At 39.3% G+C, this 24,126-nt stretch overlaps 1 protein-coding gene across 4 annotated transcripts in view; it reads right to left on the reverse strand.

Moving 5' to 3' along the window:
• TDRD1 (tudor domain containing 1) overlaps positions 1 to 24,126 on the reverse strand; it is a 52,901-nt gene that overhangs the window by 11,686 nt on the left and 17,089 nt on the right. For 3 of the 4 annotated variants that reach the window (XM_031936228.1, XM_023206226.1, XM_023206227.1), the window contains exons 4-18: positions 21,199 to 21,343; positions 18,976 to 19,081; positions 17,897 to 17,960; positions 16,703 to 16,807; positions 16,289 to 16,468; positions 15,680 to 15,823; positions 15,021 to 15,192; positions 13,594 to 13,680; positions 9,168 to 9,335; positions 8,951 to 9,058; positions 7,876 to 8,046; positions 6,318 to 6,560; positions 5,799 to 5,936; positions 2,596 to 2,706; positions 1,679 to 1,849 (exon numbers count right to left, since the gene is read on the reverse strand). In XM_031936228.1, the coding sequence (XP_031792088.1) occupies positions 1,679 to 1,849; positions 2,596 to 2,706; positions 5,799 to 5,936; positions 6,318 to 6,560; positions 7,876 to 8,046; positions 8,951 to 9,058; positions 9,168 to 9,335; positions 13,594 to 13,680; positions 15,021 to 15,192; positions 15,680 to 15,823; positions 16,289 to 16,468; positions 16,703 to 16,807; positions 17,897 to 17,960; positions 18,976 to 19,081; positions 21,199 to 21,343 (2,113 nt within the window). The remainder of the gene's footprint in view (positions 1 to 1,678; positions 1,850 to 2,595; positions 2,707 to 5,798; positions 5,937 to 6,317; positions 6,561 to 7,875; positions 8,047 to 8,950; positions 9,059 to 9,167; positions 9,336 to 13,593; positions 13,681 to 15,020; positions 15,193 to 15,679; positions 15,824 to 16,288; positions 16,469 to 16,702; positions 16,808 to 17,896; positions 17,961 to 18,975; positions 19,082 to 21,198; positions 21,344 to 24,126) is intronic. The other variant, XM_023206228.1, reaches the window with a different exon arrangement.

Raw genomic sequence — 24,126 nt, forward strand, 5'->3', positions numbered from 1 at the left:
TAACCATTATGCTGGTAGAAGATGTCAGCTGATATACTGCCACTTTTGTGGACAGCTTTCTAGTAACATCAAAATGTTTTTCATTATGTAAGCAAAAATTATTTTTCTTGGATAACTTTGGCTTACACCCTTGTTTTCTTAGCAGCGATTTTCAAACTTGAACATGTATCTCAACCACCTAGAGGCCTTGTTAAAACACAGACTGTGGGGCCCTACCCAGAGTTTCTAATTTTGGTATGTCTGGTCTAGGGTAGGCGCTGAGAATCTGCAGTTATTAACAAGTTCCCATGTTGATGTTGCTGGTTTGGAGGCCATAATTTAAGCAGCGCTGGAATAAAATATAGTAATTAAGAACAATAATCTGGGCCGGGCACAGTGGCTCATGCCTGTAATCCCAGCACTCTGGGAGGTGGAGGCAGGCAGATCACCTGAGGTCAGGATTTCAAGACCAGACTGACCAACATGGAGAAACCCCATCTCCACTAAAAATACAAAAAATTAGTCGGGTGTGGTGGCATATGCCTGTAATCCCAGGTAATCAGGAGGCTGATGACGTAGGAGAACTGCTTGAACCCGGGAGGCAGAGGTCGCAGTGAGGCGAGATTGCGCCATTGCACTCCAGCCTGGGCAAGAAGGGTGAAACCCCATCACAAAAAAAAAGAAAGAAAGAAAAAAAAACCCAATAATCTGAAACATATTGTAAAATAAACAGAAACAGATTAGCAGAAGAAATAAATCCATCTGTGCTGCTTGACTTTACCACTGTTCACATTTTGGAATCCAACCAGTCACACTTTTTATGTGCAGATGTCCAAAATACACACATGCACATATACACATATTCTCTCATATAATCTATTTTAAAGTTTTTATAATAATTGCTACTATAGGTATAATGCCAAGCACTGTTAAGTGCTTTATATTTTTCTCTTAACAACTCGTTGAGTAAGGTAGGAATAACTTCCAGATAAGGAAACAGAAGCACAGCAAGTTTAAATAATTTGTCTAAACATCTCACAGACAGCAAGCAGCAGTTGGCTCTGAAGTCTGTTGTCTTCATCACAACACTTTTATAACCTGTTTTCTTCACTTAAATCATGAACAATTCTTCATATCAATAACACATATTAACATCATCCATAATGACTGTGCAACAGACAGTTAAACATGCAGAACTTTGGGTGCCAGACCCTGTCCCTAAGCCTTCATTTAATCCTCCCAACAACCCTATGAAATAAGTACTATCATTATTAATTTTATGGATCATTTACCCAATCCACTATTAATGACTATTTATGTTATTTTGTCATTATTAACAGCAGTGTAATAATTATTTTTGTAACCTACTCTGTGCAATTCCCGGATTTCTCTGGGAAAAACTACTAGGAGGAAAATTACTAAATCAGAAGGTATGAACACTGGAGGTTCTTAAAGAATCCTGCCAATGCCTTCCAGAGGATCAAGGAGTTTTTATTCCCATGGTCAGTAAAGCAGCGGCTTCCCTACTCTGACAACACTGGACGTTTTGACCAATATTGTAAATAAATTTCTAAGTTGTATAATATGAAGCAGGATCTTCTAACTCACACAAAATGTTAACACTGTAGACATTAACACTTACATTATATGCCGCAAGTATTAGAAAGTAGTTGAGAAAGTTTCTTATGGTATACCATACCTGCTAATCGGCACCGTATCCCCTGAAAGGGGAGGTTTAAAAATGTTGATGATATCATTCGGAGTTCATCTGCAGTAACTTCTTCGATGTTTCCATAATCCACAAAATGTACTTTAACATTTCCATTTGGTAAGATTTCCTTGACTAAAGCACGATACCAATTACCATCACCTAGGTTTAACACACAGTTTGTGACATGGAACATTTCCTTTCTATTGGCACTTGAAATACTTATCTTGAAAAAAAGCCACCCTTTGTCTAAAAGCAGGTAATAAATTTGCTTATTTCCCCAAATCATGCCTTTCATTTTTCAAAATTCCAAAATCTCTAGAATGAAAGAATTCTCAAAATCTATTTTTAGACTATCTCCAAAATGTGCAGTACCATACTTTTACAGTTGATATGAATTAAAGATTTCATTCATAACCTATCAAATAAACAGAATGTGAAGGTGAAGGTAAGACTTGAATATACTTGTCAGTTTTGGAGATGTGTAATACTCTTAGCACTAATGACTCAGATTATCTTGTTATGTGGTAAAATAAGTACTAAATAGTAAAAAAGTTATTGTAATGAAGATGTCTCAAATAGATTTTCAAAATACTGTAAACACTTAGAGTGACAGGAAACACCCTGCCGTGAACAGCTCTTCTATGAGCTAACTTATTTTAATATTACCAGAAATTCTGGGAAAAAAAGTATTAAAATAATATTTAATGAAGTTTAGGCAACCAAGCATCACTTGGAGGGTCCTTGTTACAAAGAGAAGGAAAAGCACATGACATCGTAAGCATTTATTTAGTCTTGGCCATGAAAAATATTTGCTTAAACATTAAGAAAATGTGCACTAAAAAGAAGAGTTGAATGTTAAGAAATGTAAGGTTCTAAAAGTCAAGATTACATCAACTGCAACTCACCTGCAAAAAAAGCACAACAAGGTTGTCCTATCTCTGCCTTGAAACCATTAGGTAACTTCTGCTGGCAATGTTCTGCTAATGACTTGTTCAAATCATTCAGTTTCTTTAAAGCTGAAAATAAAATATATATAGGATTAAAAAATTAAGAACAAATTAACATAGATTTTCCTTTAAAGTCAGAAAATGTCTTGATCATAAAAATCACAGGTACCACCCCAAACTACTATTAAGTCTACCCAAGTCTTCCTTATTAAAAAACCATTGGGCGAATAAGTTACTTAGTTAATACTCTCAATAAACCCAACACCAACGATTTACTGGGCAAAAAGAAACAATTAGAGCGTGATTATCAGTACACTCAAGCATGAACTTTGCAGAGAGATAAGAAAACAGCATACAAGCCCATACAGATGCTACATAAAAGCTGTCCTGAAAGTGACTTTAATCACTAAATGGATGGCACAGGTAATGTGTAAGAAGTCAGAGCTCACGAGCTCTGCATGCTGGAGGTTTCATAAAGAAATTCGAAGTACACTACATTTGAAGGAGAGGGTATTTCCAGAAGGAAGACATGGCTCTCAAAGGACAGAATTATGAAATTAGACAACCAAAAGTGGGCAGCAGGCTAGCGAAGCACAGAAGTGGAAAAGTGGCCACTGGAGAGAGACATCGGAGCTGTCCCTGCAAAATGCAGACCATGGAGAGCTTCTGAATGTGGAAGGGATCTGAATCACTTAGTAGCAGTAAAAGAAAAGCAAATGCCTTTTCAGTATGTAACAAAGGCTCACTTACTAAAATGGAAAATAAATTCTAACGTTTCAGAAGTTTCGCCTTTCAGATTAGCCTAAATAAAGTTTAAGGACACGCGATAGACAATGACACACTCTGCTGCTGGGGGATTATTTGCCTGGCCTCTGAAGAACACCAGCTCTCAAAAGCACAAACACACATATTCCTTTGACCTAATACTCCAGTCACAATTTCAGCAACTTGTCCCAGGGATCTACTCCTAAAGTAAAAATCACAGTACAAGGATTTGTTTTAGTAATAAAAGCTTGGAAACCACTAATTCTGTATTTATCCACACTTAGTAGTGTGTATTTATCCACACCAAGTAGTATTTATCCACACTTAGGTTAAATCTCACAACTATGGGGTGAGACAGGACCCTATCTCTAGTTTAATGTCCTTATTATCTAGTTTAATGTCCTTATTTAACAAAGAAAAACCAAGATTTGGAAAAGTTAAGATCAATGATGCTCACCAGAATGGCTCAAACAAAAAAGAAAACACACAATGTTTGTGAGGATGTGGAGCAACTAGATGTTAACTTAGGTTAATTAAATTAGGATAAACTCACACAGTGTGGAATACCATGTAGCCATGAAAAAGAAGAGAGACTAAACAGCAATGTGGTATCACAGAGTGGCTCCTGAACAGAAAAAGGACACTAGTGGAAAATCTCACAAAAAACCAAGTTTGGAGTCAATATACCACTGTTGGTCTCTTTGTTGCAACTAATGTGCCACGATCACCTGCTAACTACAGGAGAACCTGGGTGAGGGGCATACAAGAACTCTATGTATCATCTTTGTGATTTTCTGTAAACCTAAAATTATTCCAGAATAAAAACTTATTTAAAAAGAGACTAAACAGTATGTGAACTGATATCCAATATGCAGTGGAAGAAAAAATGCAAAACTTACCATTTTATACTATTTATAGATATAGAAAAGGATTATATGTACTCATACAAGCATATGTATAGAGTATCTCTGAAAAAAATATTTGGAAAATTGAGAAGAGGAACCAGGAAACTTACTTTCCACTATACACACTTTTGTAACTTTTGAAACATGTTTTCATGTTTCCTTCACCTTTAGAATTTTTAGATGATGTTTGTATAATCACCTATAAAAATAAAAAGGAACTTCAAAATTGTAAATTTTATCCTATATGGAATGGTGGCCTACCCACCAGATGATTCTGAATGAAGAAATGACAAATCTCACAACTATGGGGTCAAATAGGGCCTTAGTTATCTAGTTTAATGTCCTTATTTGACAAAGCAAGGAAAAATAAGATACAGATAACATGTAACATACAATGGAACACTATGCAGCAAGAAAAAACAAGGTACAGATACATGTAACAATCTCACAGTGGAAGAGGCAGCAGTAAGGCACAGAGGCTCACATAGTGTGTAATTCCATTTCTAGAAAGTTCAAAACCAGGAAGAACTCATCTACGCTATTAGAAAGCAGGATGTTTACTTTTGGGAAAGAGAGGAGGTGGCTGGGCGCGGTGGTTCACGCCTGTAATCCCAGCACTTTGGGAGGCTGAGGCAGGCGGATCACGAGGTCAGGAGATCGAGACCATCCTGGCTAACGGTGAAACCCTGTCTTTGCCAAAAATACAAAAGAAAAAAAAAATAGTTGGGCGTGGTGGAACGCTCCTCTAGTCCCAGCTACTCAGAAGGCTGAGGCAGGAGAATTACTTGAACCTGGGAGGCGGAGGTTGCAGTGAGCCGAGATTGCAGCACTGCACTCAGGCCTGGGCAACAGAGCAAGACTCCATCTCAAAAAAAAAGAAAGGAGAGGTAATGATGGGAGGGGATAGAAGGCAAACTTCTGAGATACTGGTAATGTTTTATTGCTTGATTTAAAGGCTGGTTATACAAGTGTGCGGAGATTGTGATAATTCATTATGTTGTACTCCTATATACACGTGTATCTATATGTTACATTAATACCTCAATACAAGTTAAATTTTTTTTTTGTTTGTTTGTTTTCCAGAGACAGGGTCTAGCTCTGCTGCCCAGGCTGGAGTGCACTGGTATGATCAAGGCTCACTGCACCCTTGAGTTCTTGGCCTCGTCATCCTCTTGTCTCAGCCTCCCAGTGTTGGGATTATAGGAGTGACCCACTATACTAGGCCGAATTAATTTCTGTAAATGAATTTAGGAGATACTCTATGACATGTAAACTGGTTTAAATATAAAAAGGCATTGTTGAAAACAGAAATAGTGGCTTAAAAGAGAACAAAAGCTAACTACGTACAACCAAATCTTTCTTGGAAATACAAATACCCACTTGGCCCTCCTTGGAAAGAGGTACTTTTATCACTCAGTAACAAATTCCTGTGAAGTTATTATCTATGCCAATGTATTTGTAAAAAGAAACAAATGACAAGGGTCAACTTACCATCCTCTTTAAGCACATGGCAATAAAATTCTCCAGGACTATATATCACACAGACCACAACATCTACTGTTTGGTCAACAGCAAGCTCAACCCATGTCCACTCCAATGGATCTACTTTTCCTTCCACACCCAAGGGAACTGTGAAAATAATTAAACATTAAATGGACATAGTGGAGGAGGGATGTAGCAAGGTTGGGGTGGCTAGGGAATTCGCTTTTGAAGAACTGAATTTCCACTGACTTTTTAAGTGACTTTATAGGAATATTAACCTTAAAGTCAGTCTTACAATTAATTATCTAAGTGATTTCAGATTTACATTTCTGATCATCAGCTGCTGACAACCCATAAAACTCACAAAATTTTATTTTTCAAACATTCTTACAGGTACTTAGATGAATGCTTGATTTAAAAAGACGAAAGGCTTTCAACATAAATTCTTTTTGTAAGTACAAAAAACTACTTATTTATAGAACCGTCTGAACTCCAGAACAGGCATTATCCAGTAAACATCTGACTTACCAATGGCTTCTTTCATGTCACTGGGTTTATCTGTCACCATCCTCTGTTCTCCCACAGCAAAGCCTGCATCTATGAGAACTCTGCTAACACTGACATGAGGCGTCTCGGATTTATCAATAAGCTCCACCAGGGAACTGTTTTCCAACTTGTCCACCACCTTCACTGTGATTATTTTGTTCTGTACAAGTTTTTTCATGAGACAAACAGCTTCCGGAGTCCAAATTTCTAATGATGGCTTTACTCCTAACAAAGAATTTTGAATGAATGTTACAATTATTCTTAAAGCACTTAGAAATTTAGCTCCTAACTTCCCCACGTTAAACTTAAGAAACCTATGGCAAACACTGGAAAGGAAACGTGTCACTTAAGAGAAACATAAAAATGAACACAGAATTAACAAAGAAAAAGCCTGCTGGTGTGCAATGGCTCATTCCAGCACTCTGGGAGGCCAAGGCAGATTTGAGACCAGCCTGTGCAACATGGCCAGACTCACATCTCTACCAAGAAAAAAAGAAAAAGAAAAAGCTTGTAAAAAGCTTCTATAATATGTAAAACAAAAACCACGTTAATTCCATTGATATACAATGTCCAGAAACACAAATCTACAGAGCCAGAAAGTAGATTAGTTATTACCTGCAGAGCAAGGACTAACCATAAATAGGCACGAGAGACCATACCGGGTTGATGGAAATGTTCTAAATCAGATTATGGTGATGTTCGTACAACTCAGTAAATTTACTGAGAATTATTGAATTGTATAGTTAATACCTAAAGTGAACACTATGGTAGGTAGGTAAATTATAGCCCAATAAAATAAAGAAAGCCACAAACAAAAGTACAAAACCATCTCTGAAAAAGTACTGGTCCCTTATAAACATATGAAACATTGGTGGCACTTACAACTCAACACTGAAAGGGCACTTACAAATCAGCAATCCAACAGTTATGCTTCAGTCAGTTTATGAAATGCAAGGGCCAAGTAACTTACAAAAAAAAGTTTAGCCTCACTGGTAATAAGGTGAATTGAAATGATTTCACCTTTAGCTTATCAAAATTGGCCAGGATGAAACAATATGGAAGCATCCCTTTGATGCACCAATGTGTACGAGAACGGACTCTCTCATAGTTTTTTGTTGGGCATGTAAACTAGGTCAACCCCTTCTGGAAGAAAATGTACAACACGTATTACAAACATGAAAAGAAGGAGATTACTGACTTGTTCCACTTGTGGGAATATAGCCTAAGGAAGTATTTTGGGATATAACTACATTTTGCAACATAGCCTAAGGAAAAGATCTTGGATACGCTGCAGATGTAATTATAATACCCTTCTGAGATAGGATATTCTTTCTAAATTATGGTATGTTTGAATGAAGTCAACTGACTGACATGGAATGAAATCTCTGATCCTAGTGGGATAAATGACATATACAGTAACTTTCAAGCATCTGATCATGTTGTTTTGAGAGGCAGCTTCTCCCTATTTATCTCTTCATGTTTTCATATTTCTTCATCTTTAGAATTTTTAAAGAATATGGAGGCTATAAAAATTTCATACCTGCTAGCACACACTTTATAGCTTGCATTGGCAATTCCAACAACTTTGGGATTATGGGACAAAGTCTCATCAAACTAAGGATTTCAAAGTTTCCATAATCTACATATCCGACCAGTACAGATTCTTCAGAAGCGTAAGCCAGAACGGAGGCACGGTACCACTGATCATCCTCTGAAAAAGGGAGAGACTCAATCTCAAGTGATTTTTCAACTGCAGATGTAAACAAAAACCTTTCCTCCTCAAATTAGAGATGGTCATTTATAGATTTTTCTTTGATAGATATCAAGCTTATAGAACAATATGTTTACTAATTTTGCTTATCAGAAGCCTTCAATTCCTAAAACGTAACCTTTATTAATAGCTTACCACAGTAATTATGTCTTATGCTGTCATTATTAGTTTACATGCCTTGTCTCTCCAGTAGAGTTAGCTCATTAGGACAGAGAACATATCCTGATCATGTGAATCACAAGGTCTCAATACATGAAGCATTCAATAGCAAGACTAGTTTTAAAACACCTGGCAAACATGGGTCAACCAGACTCCACTAATCAAGTAATGAGTTTACTGAAGGATTACTGCATCTCCCCTTCCATGAGGCCACTGGGCCTCCCTTCAGCAGAGAGTAACAGAACCTGGTTATCACAAGGGAGGACATGTGCCATCCAAAGGCTGCACCATGACAGCTCCACACTTCCAGGCCCTATTGCTATTTCAATAAAACCGGTGAAGATATGAACCTGGGAGGTTCCACATCCACCTATTAACTTAAACAGAATTATCTTCACCAGTCCCCAAAAACCAAAAGGCTGACAAAATAACCCAAAATACCTCCTTTATATCTCCACCTCCTTGACACACACAGGCCCTCTGCCCTTACCTAGGTCAGACCACACTCCTTTCAACCAGTTTAATTTGATCTATTTAAAAACATGATTGGTTCACTCTAATATTCAAACTTTAAGTCCAGCCATCAGTGCAAAACAAAGACTCTCTGTTTCAACAGTTTTTACTCAATTGTAAGTAAAAAATAAACAAAAATGATTTTTAAAAATCAGTAATACTCTTTCCTTACCTGAGAACTGAGCACAACATATATCACCAATGGCTGGATAAAAATCAGAGCGTGGAGGCAACTGACCACAGTACTTGCTAAGCGATGCCTGAAGTTCAGCCAGCTTTCCTGAAGACAAAGATGAAATTTTAAAGAAACACGCATCTATACATTATTTCTACATGTCATCTCTCGAAGTACTTTAGCTTGATAGAGCAAATCAAGAAAATTGACTTACGGCCACTTTGCAGTTGTTGACAAAAGAAGTCTTCTGGTGTTTGAATGTGGGCAACCACACCACAAAACTCATCACCCACATTCAAAGTTAACACTTTCGGGATTAGGTCACTTTTGTCTATGACAATTTTGTTTTCAGTTGTCATTTCTCCAATATCTTCAGGATCACCTTATCAGAAGAAAACAGAAAAGTAAGGCATTTTGTTTTCATCCAAAGTAAAAAAAAAAAAAAAAAAATTATGCACGCTTTAATCATTTTAAAAATAGTATGACCATGACTGCAAGGTTCCTGGAAGATGGCAGTCTAAGAGGTCATGGTGTTTCTTCTTCCCAACAATAAATATTTATAAGTGCAGTCTTCAATGTCACCAAAAGCTAGACTGGTCCAAGAAAGAAAATCAGCGACTTATAAAAGTTCAGATCTAACTAAAATGCTCTACAATACACTCTTTCTAGTCCCTAAAAGAGTTTGAGAAAATGTAATTTGGAATAGATATCCTCTCATTATACTCAAGTAGAAACACATCAGATTAGATTAGGACCTACTCACTCTAACGTGAAAATAATAAACCCCATAGGGAACAATTTATTAGGATAAAATTGTTAGAAATTTAAAATGCATTCAACAGTTCAAAAAAGATACAAGCAACGTAAGTAACAAGTCAAGAGAAAAATAATTAGGGCTAACCTAAGAGTTTAAGAAGGAAAGGCTTCAAAAGCACAATGAAGAATAACTCAGAAGAGAAAACTCACAGAAATGAAAAAAGTACATGGTTTATAAAATTCCAACTATTCAAGCAATGTATTTTTAGCATCAAGATTTAGAGACATTATGACAACTAATCAGAATCCTGGAAGACAAAAACCACTACTGCTTTAAGGAACTAAAGGATAAGATACCATTCACATAAAACTAAGGTTGACTTCATTGTTTTAAACACAGAAATATGAGAAAATAATTATCTAGATTATAGACTTATTAAAGGAAATGGTTCTCACCATTAACCTATAGGTTGACTCTGAAGACCAACGGGAGGCTGGGATACGCCACAAAAAGGGGAGGGAATTTGCTATCTAGGAATTACCTCTCAGAATGTATTACAATGGATTCTTGATGTTGAAATCCCACTGAAACGGATAATTGGCTCAAAACAGTAGCCAAAGTAAATTTAATGATCTCAAGTGTAAAAGGTAAGAGATAGGCTCAAATTAAAAACCATTTCTTAAAATGTTTCCAAAAGAAATCACAACATAAATAAGGGAGAAGACAAGAGAAAAACTTAATAGCAAGGAAAATGAACCATTGTCCTGTTGTTTCACAGCACAGTATGCATAATGGTGAAAAGAGCACTAGAGTAAGGGGGCAAGATTCTGGTTCTCCATCTCTGGGCTTAAGGTAACCCACTGGACCAGTCAGCTTCTGTTTCTTCATGTGTACATAGGTGGCGTGGGAGATCTGGACAGTTCGTTTCAGCTGTATGAGTCCACCATAAGATCCTCCGTGAGTTATTGTTTAAGAGACTGGGTCTTGCTATGTTGCCCAGGCTGGTGTGTGATGGCTATTAACAGGTACAATCATAGCACACTGTGGGCCTCAAACTTCTGGTCTCCAAGCCCTCCTCCCACCTCAGCCTCCTGAGTAGCTGGAACTAGAGAAGAGAGCCACTGTGTCAGCTTTTAAAAATTGTATCTGGCCAGGCATGGCTCACGCCTGTAATCCCAACACTTTAGGAGGCCGAGGCGGGCAGATCATGAGGTCAGGAAATGGAGACTATCTGGCCAACACGGTGAAACACCATCTCTACTAAAAATACAAAAAATTTAGCTGTGCATGATGGCGCACACCTCCTACCTACTAGTCCCAGCGACTTGGGAGGCTGAAGCAGGAGTATCACTTGAACCCAGGAGGCAGAGGGTGCAGTGAGCTGAGATCGCCAGTACTGCACTCCAGCCTGGTGACAGAGCGAGACTCTGTCTCAAAAAAAAAAAAAAATTGTATCTTAAGCATCTAATGTGTGTCAGATGCCATACTCAGCAATGGGGAGAAGTAGTTACACAGTCTTTGCATCTAGATATTCTAAATCTTGTAGGAGACAGAAGATGTTCAATCAGGAGCTACAGTGTGACAAATATCATAAGAGGGTACACAATCATAATGCCAGGCTGAGTGCAGCTGGGCTTAGGATCACAGTAGGAGGAGAGGGGACAAAAGCATGGTGATGTTGCTGGCTCCGTACGCTGACATTAGAGACCAAGTTGTAAAGGCTTTCAGCCAGGCTAGGCCAAAAAGGGGCAGGACAGGAGGGCTGATTTAACTCTGTGACAGAGGCACAGCTAAATTTTTAAGAAGGTGGTTTAAAGGGAACTCTTAATATCCCATATCTCATCTTTTCTGACTTCCAAATCTGATTTTCCCATACCCACCAACATTACTTGAATCCAAAAAACTGAATACAGAGGTGTCTCAAGCCTTCATTCTCTATGTTGGCTTCAGAATCATGTCCAACCCCCTTAACATAGCTCCTGCGACCTTTAATGATCTGCTCTAGCTTACCTCTCAACCTATACTTTCCCCATCCTACATACACCTCTTCACCAGTGGTCAAATCTAGCTGTACTTATTTTTCAGTTTCTCAGGCCTGATCATGCTTTTTCCCATCTCTAGGCCTTAACACATGTTCCTTTTCGTGTAACATACTCCCCACCCGCAGCACCTGGTTATTTCCTACTCCATGTGGCATCACTTCCAGATGGCTTCATTCCAAGTCTTAGGTACCCTCCCACCTGCTTCCGTTGCACCCTGCACTTTCTCTATCACACCTAATTTCTCTATCCCACATAATTTCTTCTGCTTGTCTGTACTGGTCTTAGCCTTCATGAAGGTACCTTCATAGTGCCTTAGTGAAGAAGATACTGCTCAGTGGATTTCTTGTTCCTTCCACTGGACACCTTCATAGCATCTGATATTACTGATGACTCCCCCTCCTGGAAGCATTTACCCTCTGTTGCTCTGGCAAGGTTTTTCCCATTCTGTCCCCACCTTTCCTATTACAGCTCCTCACTCCACGTTGCAGGTGTCCCCAGCTTCCTCTTCCTCATTATTCTTCCTCACTCTATTGCACCAGAACTTACGGTTTCAACCATGACTACTGCAAGACCACTAACTCTTCTGGTTTCCTCCACCAAATGACAAGGAACTGTAAACTTTTCATCAGAGCTGTTCCACCAAGATTTGTGTATCAGGCATATCACATAGGCAAGTACTCTAAGAACAGAGATAGGGAGATAAACTATGACATTGGAAACTTGCAACTGTCCATGAATGATGAGGATTCCTGAGCTAAGAAAATGGTAGTGGAGAAATAAAAAAAGACATATACAAGGGATACTTGGGAAGAAGAATCAATAAAGTCTTGGCAACCAATCAAGGCAAAGGATGGGAGGTAAGGAGGAGGCAGATTTAAGGATGATTCAAGTGTGCTCATGTGATAGGATGTGTCCAACCATGGCACTGTCAATCTAGCAATCACCTCTGAATGAATGAGCAAGAGTCAATGAATTATATCTACTCCTAAAGCAATCAATACAGGAGCAAAGTAAAGGATCAAAAAGACAATACTAACACAGGTGACTAGGCAATGAGGAAATAAAATACTAAAAGCAAAATTTCTTGGTTCTCTTGTTAATCTAAATAAGACACACACACAAGTTTTTACAGAAGTAAAAAACCATCAGAAACACCGTCCTGCTGGAAAAGAATTTTACAGCCCTATTAATTACTGGCGGAATACCCAAGAAGGAAGGAAAACGAACTAAGAAAATGTGAGCTAAAAAGCCCTAACTTGGAAGGGCGTGGTGGCTCACGCCTGTAATCCCAGCACTTTGGGAGGCTGAGGCCGATGAACTGCTCTAAGGTTAGGAGTTCAAGACCAGCCTGGCCAACATGGTGAAACCCTGTCTCTACTGAAAATACAAAAAATTAGCTGGGCATGGTGGCAGGCGCCTGTCTGTAATCCCATCTCCTCCAGAGGCTGAGGCAGGAGAATCACTTGAACCAGGGAGGTGGAGGTTACAGTGAGCTGAGACCATGCCATTGCACTCCAGCCTGGACAAGAGTGAAACTCCATCTCAAAAAGAAAAAAAAAAAAAAAAAAAAAAACCCCTTACTCTCGAGTGTTACAATATTTAATGTCATAATCTCTGATGATTACCATGTTAAGGATTTGTGTGCAAAACAGAGGAGGAGAACAGGCAGGAAAGATTGGGATTAGAAATGATATACTAAATATAAAACAGCATATTTAAATCTTCCATAGAACGTTCATCGTTAACAAGTCATAACAGTGATAAAGTTGTGCCTTTGTTTAACAGGTAGACGGTTTCAATAATTGAAGCTTCTATACTGCTCAATATCAATCTATACTCACTTTGATCTGCATTTTCCTTCTTAGAATCTTGTCCGTTGGGTTTCAAGCCATATCCCATTTCTATAAGTACATGGTCTAAAAGTTTTCCTAAAAAGTGATTAAGAAAATATGCCTCCATTGAGAAACTATACGAAGAATTATGGGAAAAGTATAAAGAAGAAACAAGTCAATCATATGACCCACGTTCATAGCTATTAATAGGCTGACATGTTTTGCCAGTTCAATTCCTATTAGCAAGCTATGGTAATGCCCAGCTTAAAAAACTGAGGCAAAATTACCATAGTCACTTGACAGAATTTTTTCTCTGAAATCTAATTTTTAAAATTTTTGTGGGTGTACATATTTATAGGTTACATGAGATGTTTTGGCACAGGCATGCCATGTGAAGTAAACACACCACAGAGGAGGAGGTGACCATCCTCTCAAGCATCCTTTGAGTTACAAACCATCCAATTACAGTCTAAGTTACTTTAAAATGTACAATTATTATTGACTACAGTCACCCTATTGTGCTACCAAACAGTAGGTCTTATACAGTCTTTCTAATTACTTTTTTTTTTTTGTACCCATTAACCATCCCCACCTACTCCCAGCCCTCGACTACCCTTCCTGGCCTCTGGTAACCAGTCTTCTACCCTCTATTTGACAGAAATTTTAACGAAAAGGTTTCACTTTGAAATCCTGAAGAACACGAAAGATTCATTTACCATCTCACGAATATGCTTAGAATGACCACTGTTTATGGGAAATAAATTTAAGACATAAGTATGGCTGAAACAAGGGTCAGCATGGACCCAAACTTCAAGTTCCCTGAAATAATATCCAAAAGCTGAAATCATAACATGAAACATAGCAAACAACAGGTTTTTTACTTAATTTCACAAGAGATTAGTTGATTTTCTACCAATTCAGCCATGATGCCAGATCTCTGAAAGCAGAGGGGTGATACCCTGGAAACTGGGAGGCACCCATCACACTGCGAGAAGTCATTTATCAAACAGGTGAAAGGCCAGAAGGGAAGAAGAGAATTCTAAAGCATTTCCATTTCCACAGCTTAGCTACTATGTACTAGCCAAGTGCAGTTTGGTGAAGGTTACTCCAAGAACAAGCACTGATAAGGACGAATGAATTCGGAGAACTTCAGGAATTTTCTCAATAAAGGGGCCAACATTCAGGAGTAGATATTATAATGGCTCTATTAAAGGGATAATAGTTATGCTCACATGAAGTCTAAATCTAGCCAGCCACCTAATTCTATGAATTTGTGCCACGTCTTTGACAAACTGCCAATTTCAAGAATGGGTTCAGTCACAATCTGAATGACTCCAGAGGGCAGTTTACCTGGCCTCACTTGATGTTTCCGTTTCTTCTGAGTAATAGGTGGAAACTACATATCCTATTAAGTACTCAATTTAAAAAGATCTTACCTGAATTTGGCAGCTCAACTTCTACAGCAAAGGTAACCACTTCCTCTTCCAAGATGTCAACAATCTTTATGGAGCAGTACTGCTCCATTAACAGTGGTTTAGTAGCTTTGATACAATCACTGCTCCAATTCCCTTCTGCTGGGATAACATTGGCTACAAAGCACTTTATGGCCTGAAAATTTTTATGCAGGTTACTTACAAAAATTGCCATTTAAAAATGATTTTTTCTAATTATTTGTACATAAAAGAATGTATCTCATGCTGAAAACATCACAAATCTTCAAGTACTAATCAGACAATTTTATGTATAATTATTATTAGCCTCTGCTAGTATTGTATTCATAATGCTTACTTTTGGTACTTGAAACTTGAGAACTTTGTGAAAGAATAATTATCCTTCCATTATACATAAATTAAGACCACTTTCAGATACTATAATAAATACAGAAATGATTATTTTGAAGAGCAAATTGAAAAGATGTGCCTAAAAATGTTAGTTTCTCACCTTGGGCAGTACTTAAATAAGGTCAAGATAGCCAATGAGTGTTCATTTACATAGTACAGGTACAATAACACAGAACAAACACTGTGTCCATCAAAACATTGAAAACAGCTCCTTTGGGACACTATTAAACATCTAGAAAGTAAAAGAGACTCACACAAGGAGGAAACAAGTCAATGTTCCTGTTGAGGTGGTAAATTCTGTTTAATGGAATTATTTCTTCATTTCCATAATCAATATATAAGACATGTGCCTTCTTTTGCTGCACATCAACGTTCTGTATGATCACTCTGTTCCAGGTCTGAAAGTGAAATATAAACATTTCACCATCTTAGATTTAAAAAACCCTCAATCGATCTATAGAACATGCAAAAAGTCAACTTAATTTTCTAAGAATCTTGCTAAGAAATCCCTAGAATTGTCTAGTAGGACATGTTATTAATAATATACACAACTATTCCAAAGCTATTTCTGTCCCATGAGACTATCACACACTAATGCCTCAGCTACACAAATAAAACACAAGCTCTAAGACTAGCCAGCCATTCGGCTACAACCAGCAATTCAGGAACCCGTCAACAGAGTTGGAGAGGGGTAAGACAGGGAGGAAGCAAGCTGAACAGGGCATGGGATACTGAAGAGGAACAGAAGTGTGATCAGAGGCTGGCTTTAAGCCTTGCCATGCATCATTAAAAGCTCTGGTGTTCAGTTCATACTACCAAAGTTAGCTCAAACGTTTTAAATAATTCATTTCATTATGGATTACCTGATCAACAGTGTACTTGGCAATACAAACTTCCCCCTTAACAGGAATATAGTCTTTTTCATTCATATTTGCATATGTTTCTTTTAAGCTGGCAGAGAGCTGTTTCATGTATTCTAAAACTTCTGAAGAATATAACTGCACGTAGAAGTCCCCTGGGTGTTTGAATTCGGTAACTGTACCCTTTCAAAGATTAAAAAAAAAAAAAAAAGAGGAATAATTCCTAAGGCACAAAAGGAAACATCAATTTCTAAAGCTTTGTAACAGATACAAACAGCATTGTAGACAGTTTTTGCGATGTTTCTTAGTTTAATCAGATATGTTTTGTAGCTACCACATGAACTCAAAAGTAGGAAACAAGAGAATAAATACAGGTCTCTGGATCTCTGTCTATGGAGATTGAAGAATAACAAATACCTTTACTTCCATGGTTTTCTGCAGTTGTAGACTTCTCAAATCAGAAAACATTATTCTCTCAGCCCAAATGGCTATTTCCTTAGTAACTCCAAGTGGACAGTCACTCTGGTTTGAAAAATACCACAGAAGCGAGTTACTTAAAAGCACGTTTCAATAATTCTATGGCCACTACACGCCGGAACCGCAACCACAATATCCTGACTCTTCGGCTTGAATAAAAGAACATAGAACTAGGGAAGGCCTCCAAGAGTCACTGAAACCCATTGTCCACAGGCAGCGTGCACAGCACTGGGGATAACCCGAGAATAAGGCCACGCGGGTGAAGAGAAGGATGACTTTATTTTTAGAAAAGGAAAGTGGTGGTGGTAGAGGTTATTATTTTAAATCTGCACTTGTTAATGCTTTCTGTAAGAATGAATACTTGAAGTCACCTTTTTTTTTTTTTTTTTTTTTTTTTTTGTTGAGACGGAGTCTCGCTCAGTCACCCAGGCTGGAATGCAGTGGCTGGATCTCAGCTCACTGCAAGCTCTGCCTCCCAGGTTTACGCCATTCTCCTGCCTCAGCCTCCCAAGTAGCTGGGACTACAGGCGCCCGCCACGTCGCCCGGCTAGTTTTTTGCATTTTTTTAGCAGAGACGGGGTTTCACTGTGTTAGCCAGGATGGTCTCGATCTCCTGACCTCATGATCCACCCGTCTCGGCCTCCCAAAGTGCTGGGATTACAGGCTTGAGCCACCGTGCCCGGCCGAAGTCACCTTTTTTAAAGTAGGTGCTAGAAGCAGCTAAAGAAAGCTAAAAATTATTCATAAATATGAGTTGGACGTGACAGATGTTTTTCAGATTACAAATAATTCAGCCCATGTTGTCGTCTAAATGAGGAACTGCTATCAGATAACTATATATAACTAGGCCCTATTAGAGTACAGCACATAAAGCTAAAACGTGCACCTGCAGAGGCTAAAGGGACTCTTTAATCCACATGATTTTACACTGAGATACTACCACATCCTTTTTGAGAAAAAGATGGAGTAATTTTCAAAAACCCCTGATCGTATCACTATGGTGTACATGTTTAAATAGGAAACTTACTTTTAAATACTGATAAAATACAGAAATAAGCCCAAACTATTTATCTCACCTCCTCTTAATTCAATAAAGAGCAGTCATTCAAAATTTAAAGACAAAGTATACCATACCTTATTGTTTACCTCCACATCCTTTGTTTCAACAGATGATTTATTATCTTCAAGTTTGTGGAAACTGCAATAAAGCAACAGATTACAATATTTATACTATAGAGGCAATTAACATAGGGGCTATCAATCACAATTATGGTAAATTCTCAACGAACAAAATCCTGAAAGAGCAGAAGAGCTTCTTCCAGAATCACAGTGGTAACGTCAAACTCCCCACTGCTGGCCACACAGTGGTCCACACCCTGTGTGTGCATAGGTGTGCTTCTTCCAAAAGCCACCTAATGAGACAGAGACTGAGAGTGAGAGAGTATCTTCAAGCCTCAGTTTTCTTATCTGTAAAATGGAGGTAATTCCCGGCTGGGTGTGGTGGCTCATGCCTGTAATCCCAGCACTCTGGGAGGCTGAGGTGGGCGGATCACCAGGATCGAGACCATCCAGGCTAACATGGTGAAACCCCATCTCTACTAAAAACACAAAAAATTAGCCAGGTGCGGTGGCGGGTGCCTATAGTCCCAGCTACACGGGAGGCTGAGGCAGGAGAACCACGTGAACCCGGGAGGCTGAGCTTGCAGTGAGCCGACATCGCACCAGTGCACTACAGCCTGGGCGACCGAGCAAGACTCTGTCTCAAAAAAAAAAAGAAACAGAGATAATTCCCTACATTACTTACAGAGAATTTTGAGGTCATATGTTAAACTGTTTCGTAAAACTGGTAAATGCCATGTAAGTACAATTTATGTATTTACAAATAAAAACACAACTCAAGTGGCATGTAAGAGTTCCAAACTTACTAAGATCCAGGAAAGTACACATGATTAAAGTAAGGCATTCTAAAGCTCTAAACATTAAAGAAAAACTCTTTGAAGGTTATAAATCTTCACATGTACTACCCAGTAAAACAATACACAGGAAAATTAAGTTCATAGAGCTGTTCACTTCAGATTTGTACACTTTGTTATGGAGCTTAATAAAAAGTAACTTCTACTTGGTTGTGGTCTGCTGAACTATTGGATGCTTATTGTATCAGAAAAAGACCTTATACATAATCCATAATGAATAAAAAGACCATAAATCCTTACTTTGGCTGAACAGGCTTGCACACGATGCTGTGTGCAGACCAGTCTCTTCTCTGACACGCTGTGGAACAATAGTAGGTCTGCTTGCACTGAGAGCACCTCAGCGATCCTAGAGAACACCACCCACAAAATAGTTCAGATGAAGATCAAGACATTCTCAAGGTCCACACTTGATCAAATACTCTATTAACCATGGCAAGAAGACTATCTGAAGAGGATTGTGCTATTTAGGATTAAGTATTCAGATTATACTTTTAAACTCTCATAATACAGAGAAAAAAGGCCTACAAAGATTTAAAAAAGGGAGATCAGACTGGGACACATAACTGAGTTTCCTAAAAATAGACCTCAGAATACATGTTATAAAAGCAGCAAGCAGCCAGGTGTAGTGGCTCACGCCTGTAATCCCAGCACTTTGGGAGGCCGAGGCAGGCAGATCACTTGAGGTCGGGAGTTCGAGACCAGAATGACCAACATGGTGAAACCCCGTCTCTACTGAAAATACAAAAATTAGCCCGACACAGTGGCAGGCACCTGTAATCCCAGCTATTCGGGAGGCTGAGGCAGAAGAACCTCTCAAACCCAGGAGGCAGAGGTTGTAGTGACCTGAGATTATACCACTGTACTCCAGCCTGCGTGGTGACACAGCGAGACTCTAGTCTTTAAAAAAAAAAAAAAAAAAAAAAAAAAGAAGAAGAAAAGAAAAAAAAAGCAGCAAGCAATGGTGCAAAACGTGCAATGGCTCACGCCTGTAATCCCAGCACTTTGGGAGACCAAGGTGGGGGGATTACTTGAGGTCAGGAGTTTGAGACCAGCCTGGCCAACAATGGTGAAATCTCGTCTCTACAAAAATAAAAAAAATAAGTGGGGTGTGGTGGTGCACACCTGTACTTGGGAGGCTGAGGCAGGAGAATCACTTGAACCCAGGAGGCAGAGGTTACAGTGAGGCAAGATCAAGCAAAGTAAACAAAACTTTCCTGTAGTGAAAACAGACTTGTACAAGTGACTGAAATGGCTGCATATCATGAAAAAACCAACAAAAAACAACGAGAATCACATCTAGAAAAACCCAGAGAGATTTTGAAACAAAGGATTTTTTTAAAAACCCTATCAGTGTTCATGCTAAAGAAACAGGTTATCTAAAAAACAAAAACAACAAAAAAAACCCCACAAAGAAGTAACCACCAACCCAGTCTGGCCTCAAATGCTTCCACACTAAAAGAAACTTAAAAAAAAAAAAGTTACATATCCAAATAGCCAGTAATAAACAGAAAAAAATGCTCAAGATCACTGATCACGAGAGCACTGCAAATTTAACTGTAAACTGGTAAATGCCATGCAAGTAAGACTTATGTATTGAAAAATTAGAACTCAAGAGGCATATGACAATTCCAACTTATCCACGAAAAGGGCTATAAAAACACAAACACCAAACGTGGACGAGGATGTGGAATAACCAGAACTCCCTCCCAGGGGGAATAGAAAATGGGACAATACCTTGGAAATGGTTTGGTAGCTTCTTAAACAATTAAACATACACTTACCCTTTGACTCAGCCATTCTGTGTCTACCTGTGCACCCACAATAAATGAAAACGTTATGCCCACACAAACATTTGTACAAAAATGTTGAGAGAGCTCTATTCCTAACAGGCAAAAGCTGGACACAGCCAAAATGTTCATCAATAGGAGAACAGTTCAACCATGGTATAACCATACAATGATACTAGTCAGCAATAAACAAAAAATAATGGTGCGTGCAACAGCATGGATTAACCTCAAACGTATTATTGTATATGAAATATCCTTGATACTAAAGAGTTCATGCTGTGTGATTCCACTTATGTGAAATTCTATGACAGGCAAAATTAATTCATGATTAGAAAACCAATGGTTGCTTTTCAGAAGTAGGGACCGGGATGGGACATGAGAAAACTTCCTGAGGAGACAGAAACATCCTATATTATGACAAGAATGTAAGTCTGTGCATTTCAATGCATGTGAGCTTCCCCTAAAAAAAACTGAGGAAAACGTCCACTGAGGAAGCAGGAAGAATGGGAAGGAATGGGTGAAGAGGAACGGCAGGGTGCTGACAGTGGCTGAGGCTGAGATGGATGTGTGGCATGGGGACACTGTTCTAACCATACTTAATGTTTATCATCTGCCACAATAAAAATGATTTTCACATATGGAGAAGAATTCAGACACCTAAGAACAATATGCTTACCAAACAGGCCACAGCGATGGCAAGTTGTGGACCGAAGAGGAGGTCGTAAGGAGGTGAAGAGCCCTGGATTACTTATGGACAAGGAATTCTCGACCAACTTGTTTAGTTTTTTTGATTTTGCAGGATGCACATTATTTCCAGGCTTCTATTAAGAACAGAGAAGAGCAATGTTAGAATTTGGCAATAACTTTTCCATTTAAATACTAGATTTGGGACTAGATAAGATCAAGTAGATGTACTTTTCCTTATTCCTTCTATTAAGGTAAACTAAAATCCTGAACTTATATATAAAACAAACACAAGGTGACCCTGAAAGTGGGAGAGGAGGAGGTGGGCTGACTGGCAACCTGGAGACCCAAAGAACGACATGGCAGTAAGGTGTCTGGGTTCTCTTTTTGCCTCATATATACCAGACTGGGTGCTGGAGAAGCCAGCAACCCAGAAACACCAGAAGGCAGGGATGATAAAAACTCCAACAAGAAAAGCCCTACTCTCCAGCTGGGTGTGGTGGCGGGCACCTGCAGTCCCAGCTACTTCCGAGGCTGAGGCGGGAGGAACACTGGAGCCCAGGAGCTCAAGGGTGTAGCAAGCTATGATAGTGCCTGTGAATGGCCACTGCACTCCAGCCTGGCCAACATAGTGAGACCCTCATTATTAAAAAAAAAAAAATTTAAAAACCTGCTCTGTCTAGCCAAAGGACTAGGAAAAAAGGCAGACCAGAAAGACAGAAAACTTAACATTAACTGCTCTACTCCAAACACCACAGAGAAAACTGTGGCACCACTCCCACCCACAGAGGGAGAGTGTGGGGCCAAGATTTCCACCCTCACGAGGCTACAATGAGGTACCCCAACCTGCTCACAAGTATGGTATTCCCTGAAGTGGAAGGATGACATCCCTGCCTATGGAGACCACATGGCGAACCTGAATTTCCACCTGGCAGCAATGAGGTGCCCCCATGCCCACCAACGTGGTATTAGGAAAGGCCTAGTGGAGAGTCCGAACTTTCCACCACAATTCAATACAAACTAGTCCCTCCTAACACCCTCTCTTTCAGTCGGCCCTCTCTCCACACGTGTCACTAGACACTAGATGGGGAGCTGTAATGAGGCACTCACCACTGTCAGCCAGAAAGCAATCAGTTGAGGCCTCCTGTGAAGCTGGAACTCCCATCCTCACCCAAAAGAAAGAGCTCCCCAGTTGAATATCAGAGGCTGAGTAGGGAACCTGGACATATACCCACAACCTGGCAGTAACAAACCAGCAGCCAGAGCAGTGTCGGAGGAAGCCAGCTAAGACAGGAAGTTTAAATAAGATAGAGGCCGGGTATGGTAGGTCATGCCTGTAATCCCAGCACTTTGGGAGGCTGAGGTGTGCAGACGAGTTCAGATTAGGCCATGAGTTCGAGATCAGCCTGGCCAATATGACGAAACCCCATTGCTACTAAAAATACAAAAATCAGACATGGTGGCACATGCCCATAATCCCCACTACTCAGGAAGCTGAGGCACGATGATTGCTTGAACCCAGGAGGTGGAGGCTGCAGTGAGCTAAGATCATGCCACTGTACTCCAGCCTGGGCAACAGAGCGAGATTCTGAATCAAGAAAAAAAAAAGTCTCATAATACCCAAGATATCCCAGTTTCAATAGAATTCAATAGACAATAACTCACTGCACCAAGAATCAGGAAGATCACAAATGAATGCCGGAAAAAAAAAAAAAAATCAAGCACCCAACATCAACATGACAAAAACATTCATTTATCTATAAAGATTTTAAAGTAGTCATCAATACGTTAACAAGCAATTACGAATAGGCTTGAAACAAATGAATACGGAGTCTCCCTAAGGAAATAAAAGATATAAAGAACCAAATGGGTATTTTAAAACTGAAAGTATAACCAAAATAAAAAACACAATAGCAGGCTCACTAGCATAATGGAGGGAAAAGAGGCAACAATCAGTGAACTTGAAGACAGAACCACAGAAACACCTGATCTTAACAACAGACTGAAAATGAATTAATAAACGAATAGTCTCAGGGACCTGTGGGACTATAACAAAAGATCTAGCATTTGTGTCTTCAGAAAGGAGAAAGTAGGGCTGAGAAGTACTCAAAAAATGACTGCTGAGGCCAGGCATGGTCGTGCACGCCTGTAATCCCAGCACTTTGGGAGGTTGAGGCTGGTGGGATCACCTGAGGTCAGGAGATTGAGACCAGCCTGGCCAACACGGCGAAATGCCATCTCTTCTAAAAATACAAAAATTAGCTGGGTGTGGTGGAGGCCATCTGTAATCCCAGCTACTTGGGAGGCTGAGACAGGAGAATTGTTTGAACCCAGGAAGCGGAGGTTGCAGTGAGCTGAGATCACGCCACTGCACTCCAGCCCAGGCGACAAGAGTCAAACTCTGTTTCAAAAAAAAAAAAAGACTGCCAGAAACTTCCAAATTTGGCAGAAGATATAAATTTACTAATTTAAGAGGCTGAGTGAGCCCCAGAGTAAACTGAGACTAAACACCAAGACACATCTTAAAATTCTGAAAATTACAAGCTTGAAAGCAGAAAGAGGAAAAGAATCCCTTACCTGTATTGGGGGGGGGGGGGGGATTTTTAAAAATTCATTCTATTAAGGTAAACTTAAACCCTGAACTTATATATAAAACAAACATAAGATGACTCAAAGTAGGAGAGGAGGAGGTGGGCTGACTAGGAACCTGGAGACCCAAAGAGCGACATGGCAGTAAGGCATCTTTACAAAGACAGATTTCTCATTAGAAACCATGGAGGCCAGAAGAAAGTGACAAAACATTTTTCAAGTTCTGAAAGAAAACTTATCTGAGAAACTTATCCAAGGAAAATATCCTTTAGGAATGAATGGGAAATCAAGACTTTTCAGATGAAAGAAAATTAAGAGAATTTGTTACCAG

The sequence above is a fragment of the Piliocolobus tephrosceles genome, chromosome 9 (genome assembly GCF_002776525.5).
Source record: "Piliocolobus tephrosceles isolate RC106 chromosome 9, ASM277652v3, whole genome shotgun sequence".
Taxonomy (NCBI): Eukaryota; Metazoa; Chordata; class Mammalia; order Primates; family Cercopithecidae; genus Piliocolobus; species Piliocolobus tephrosceles.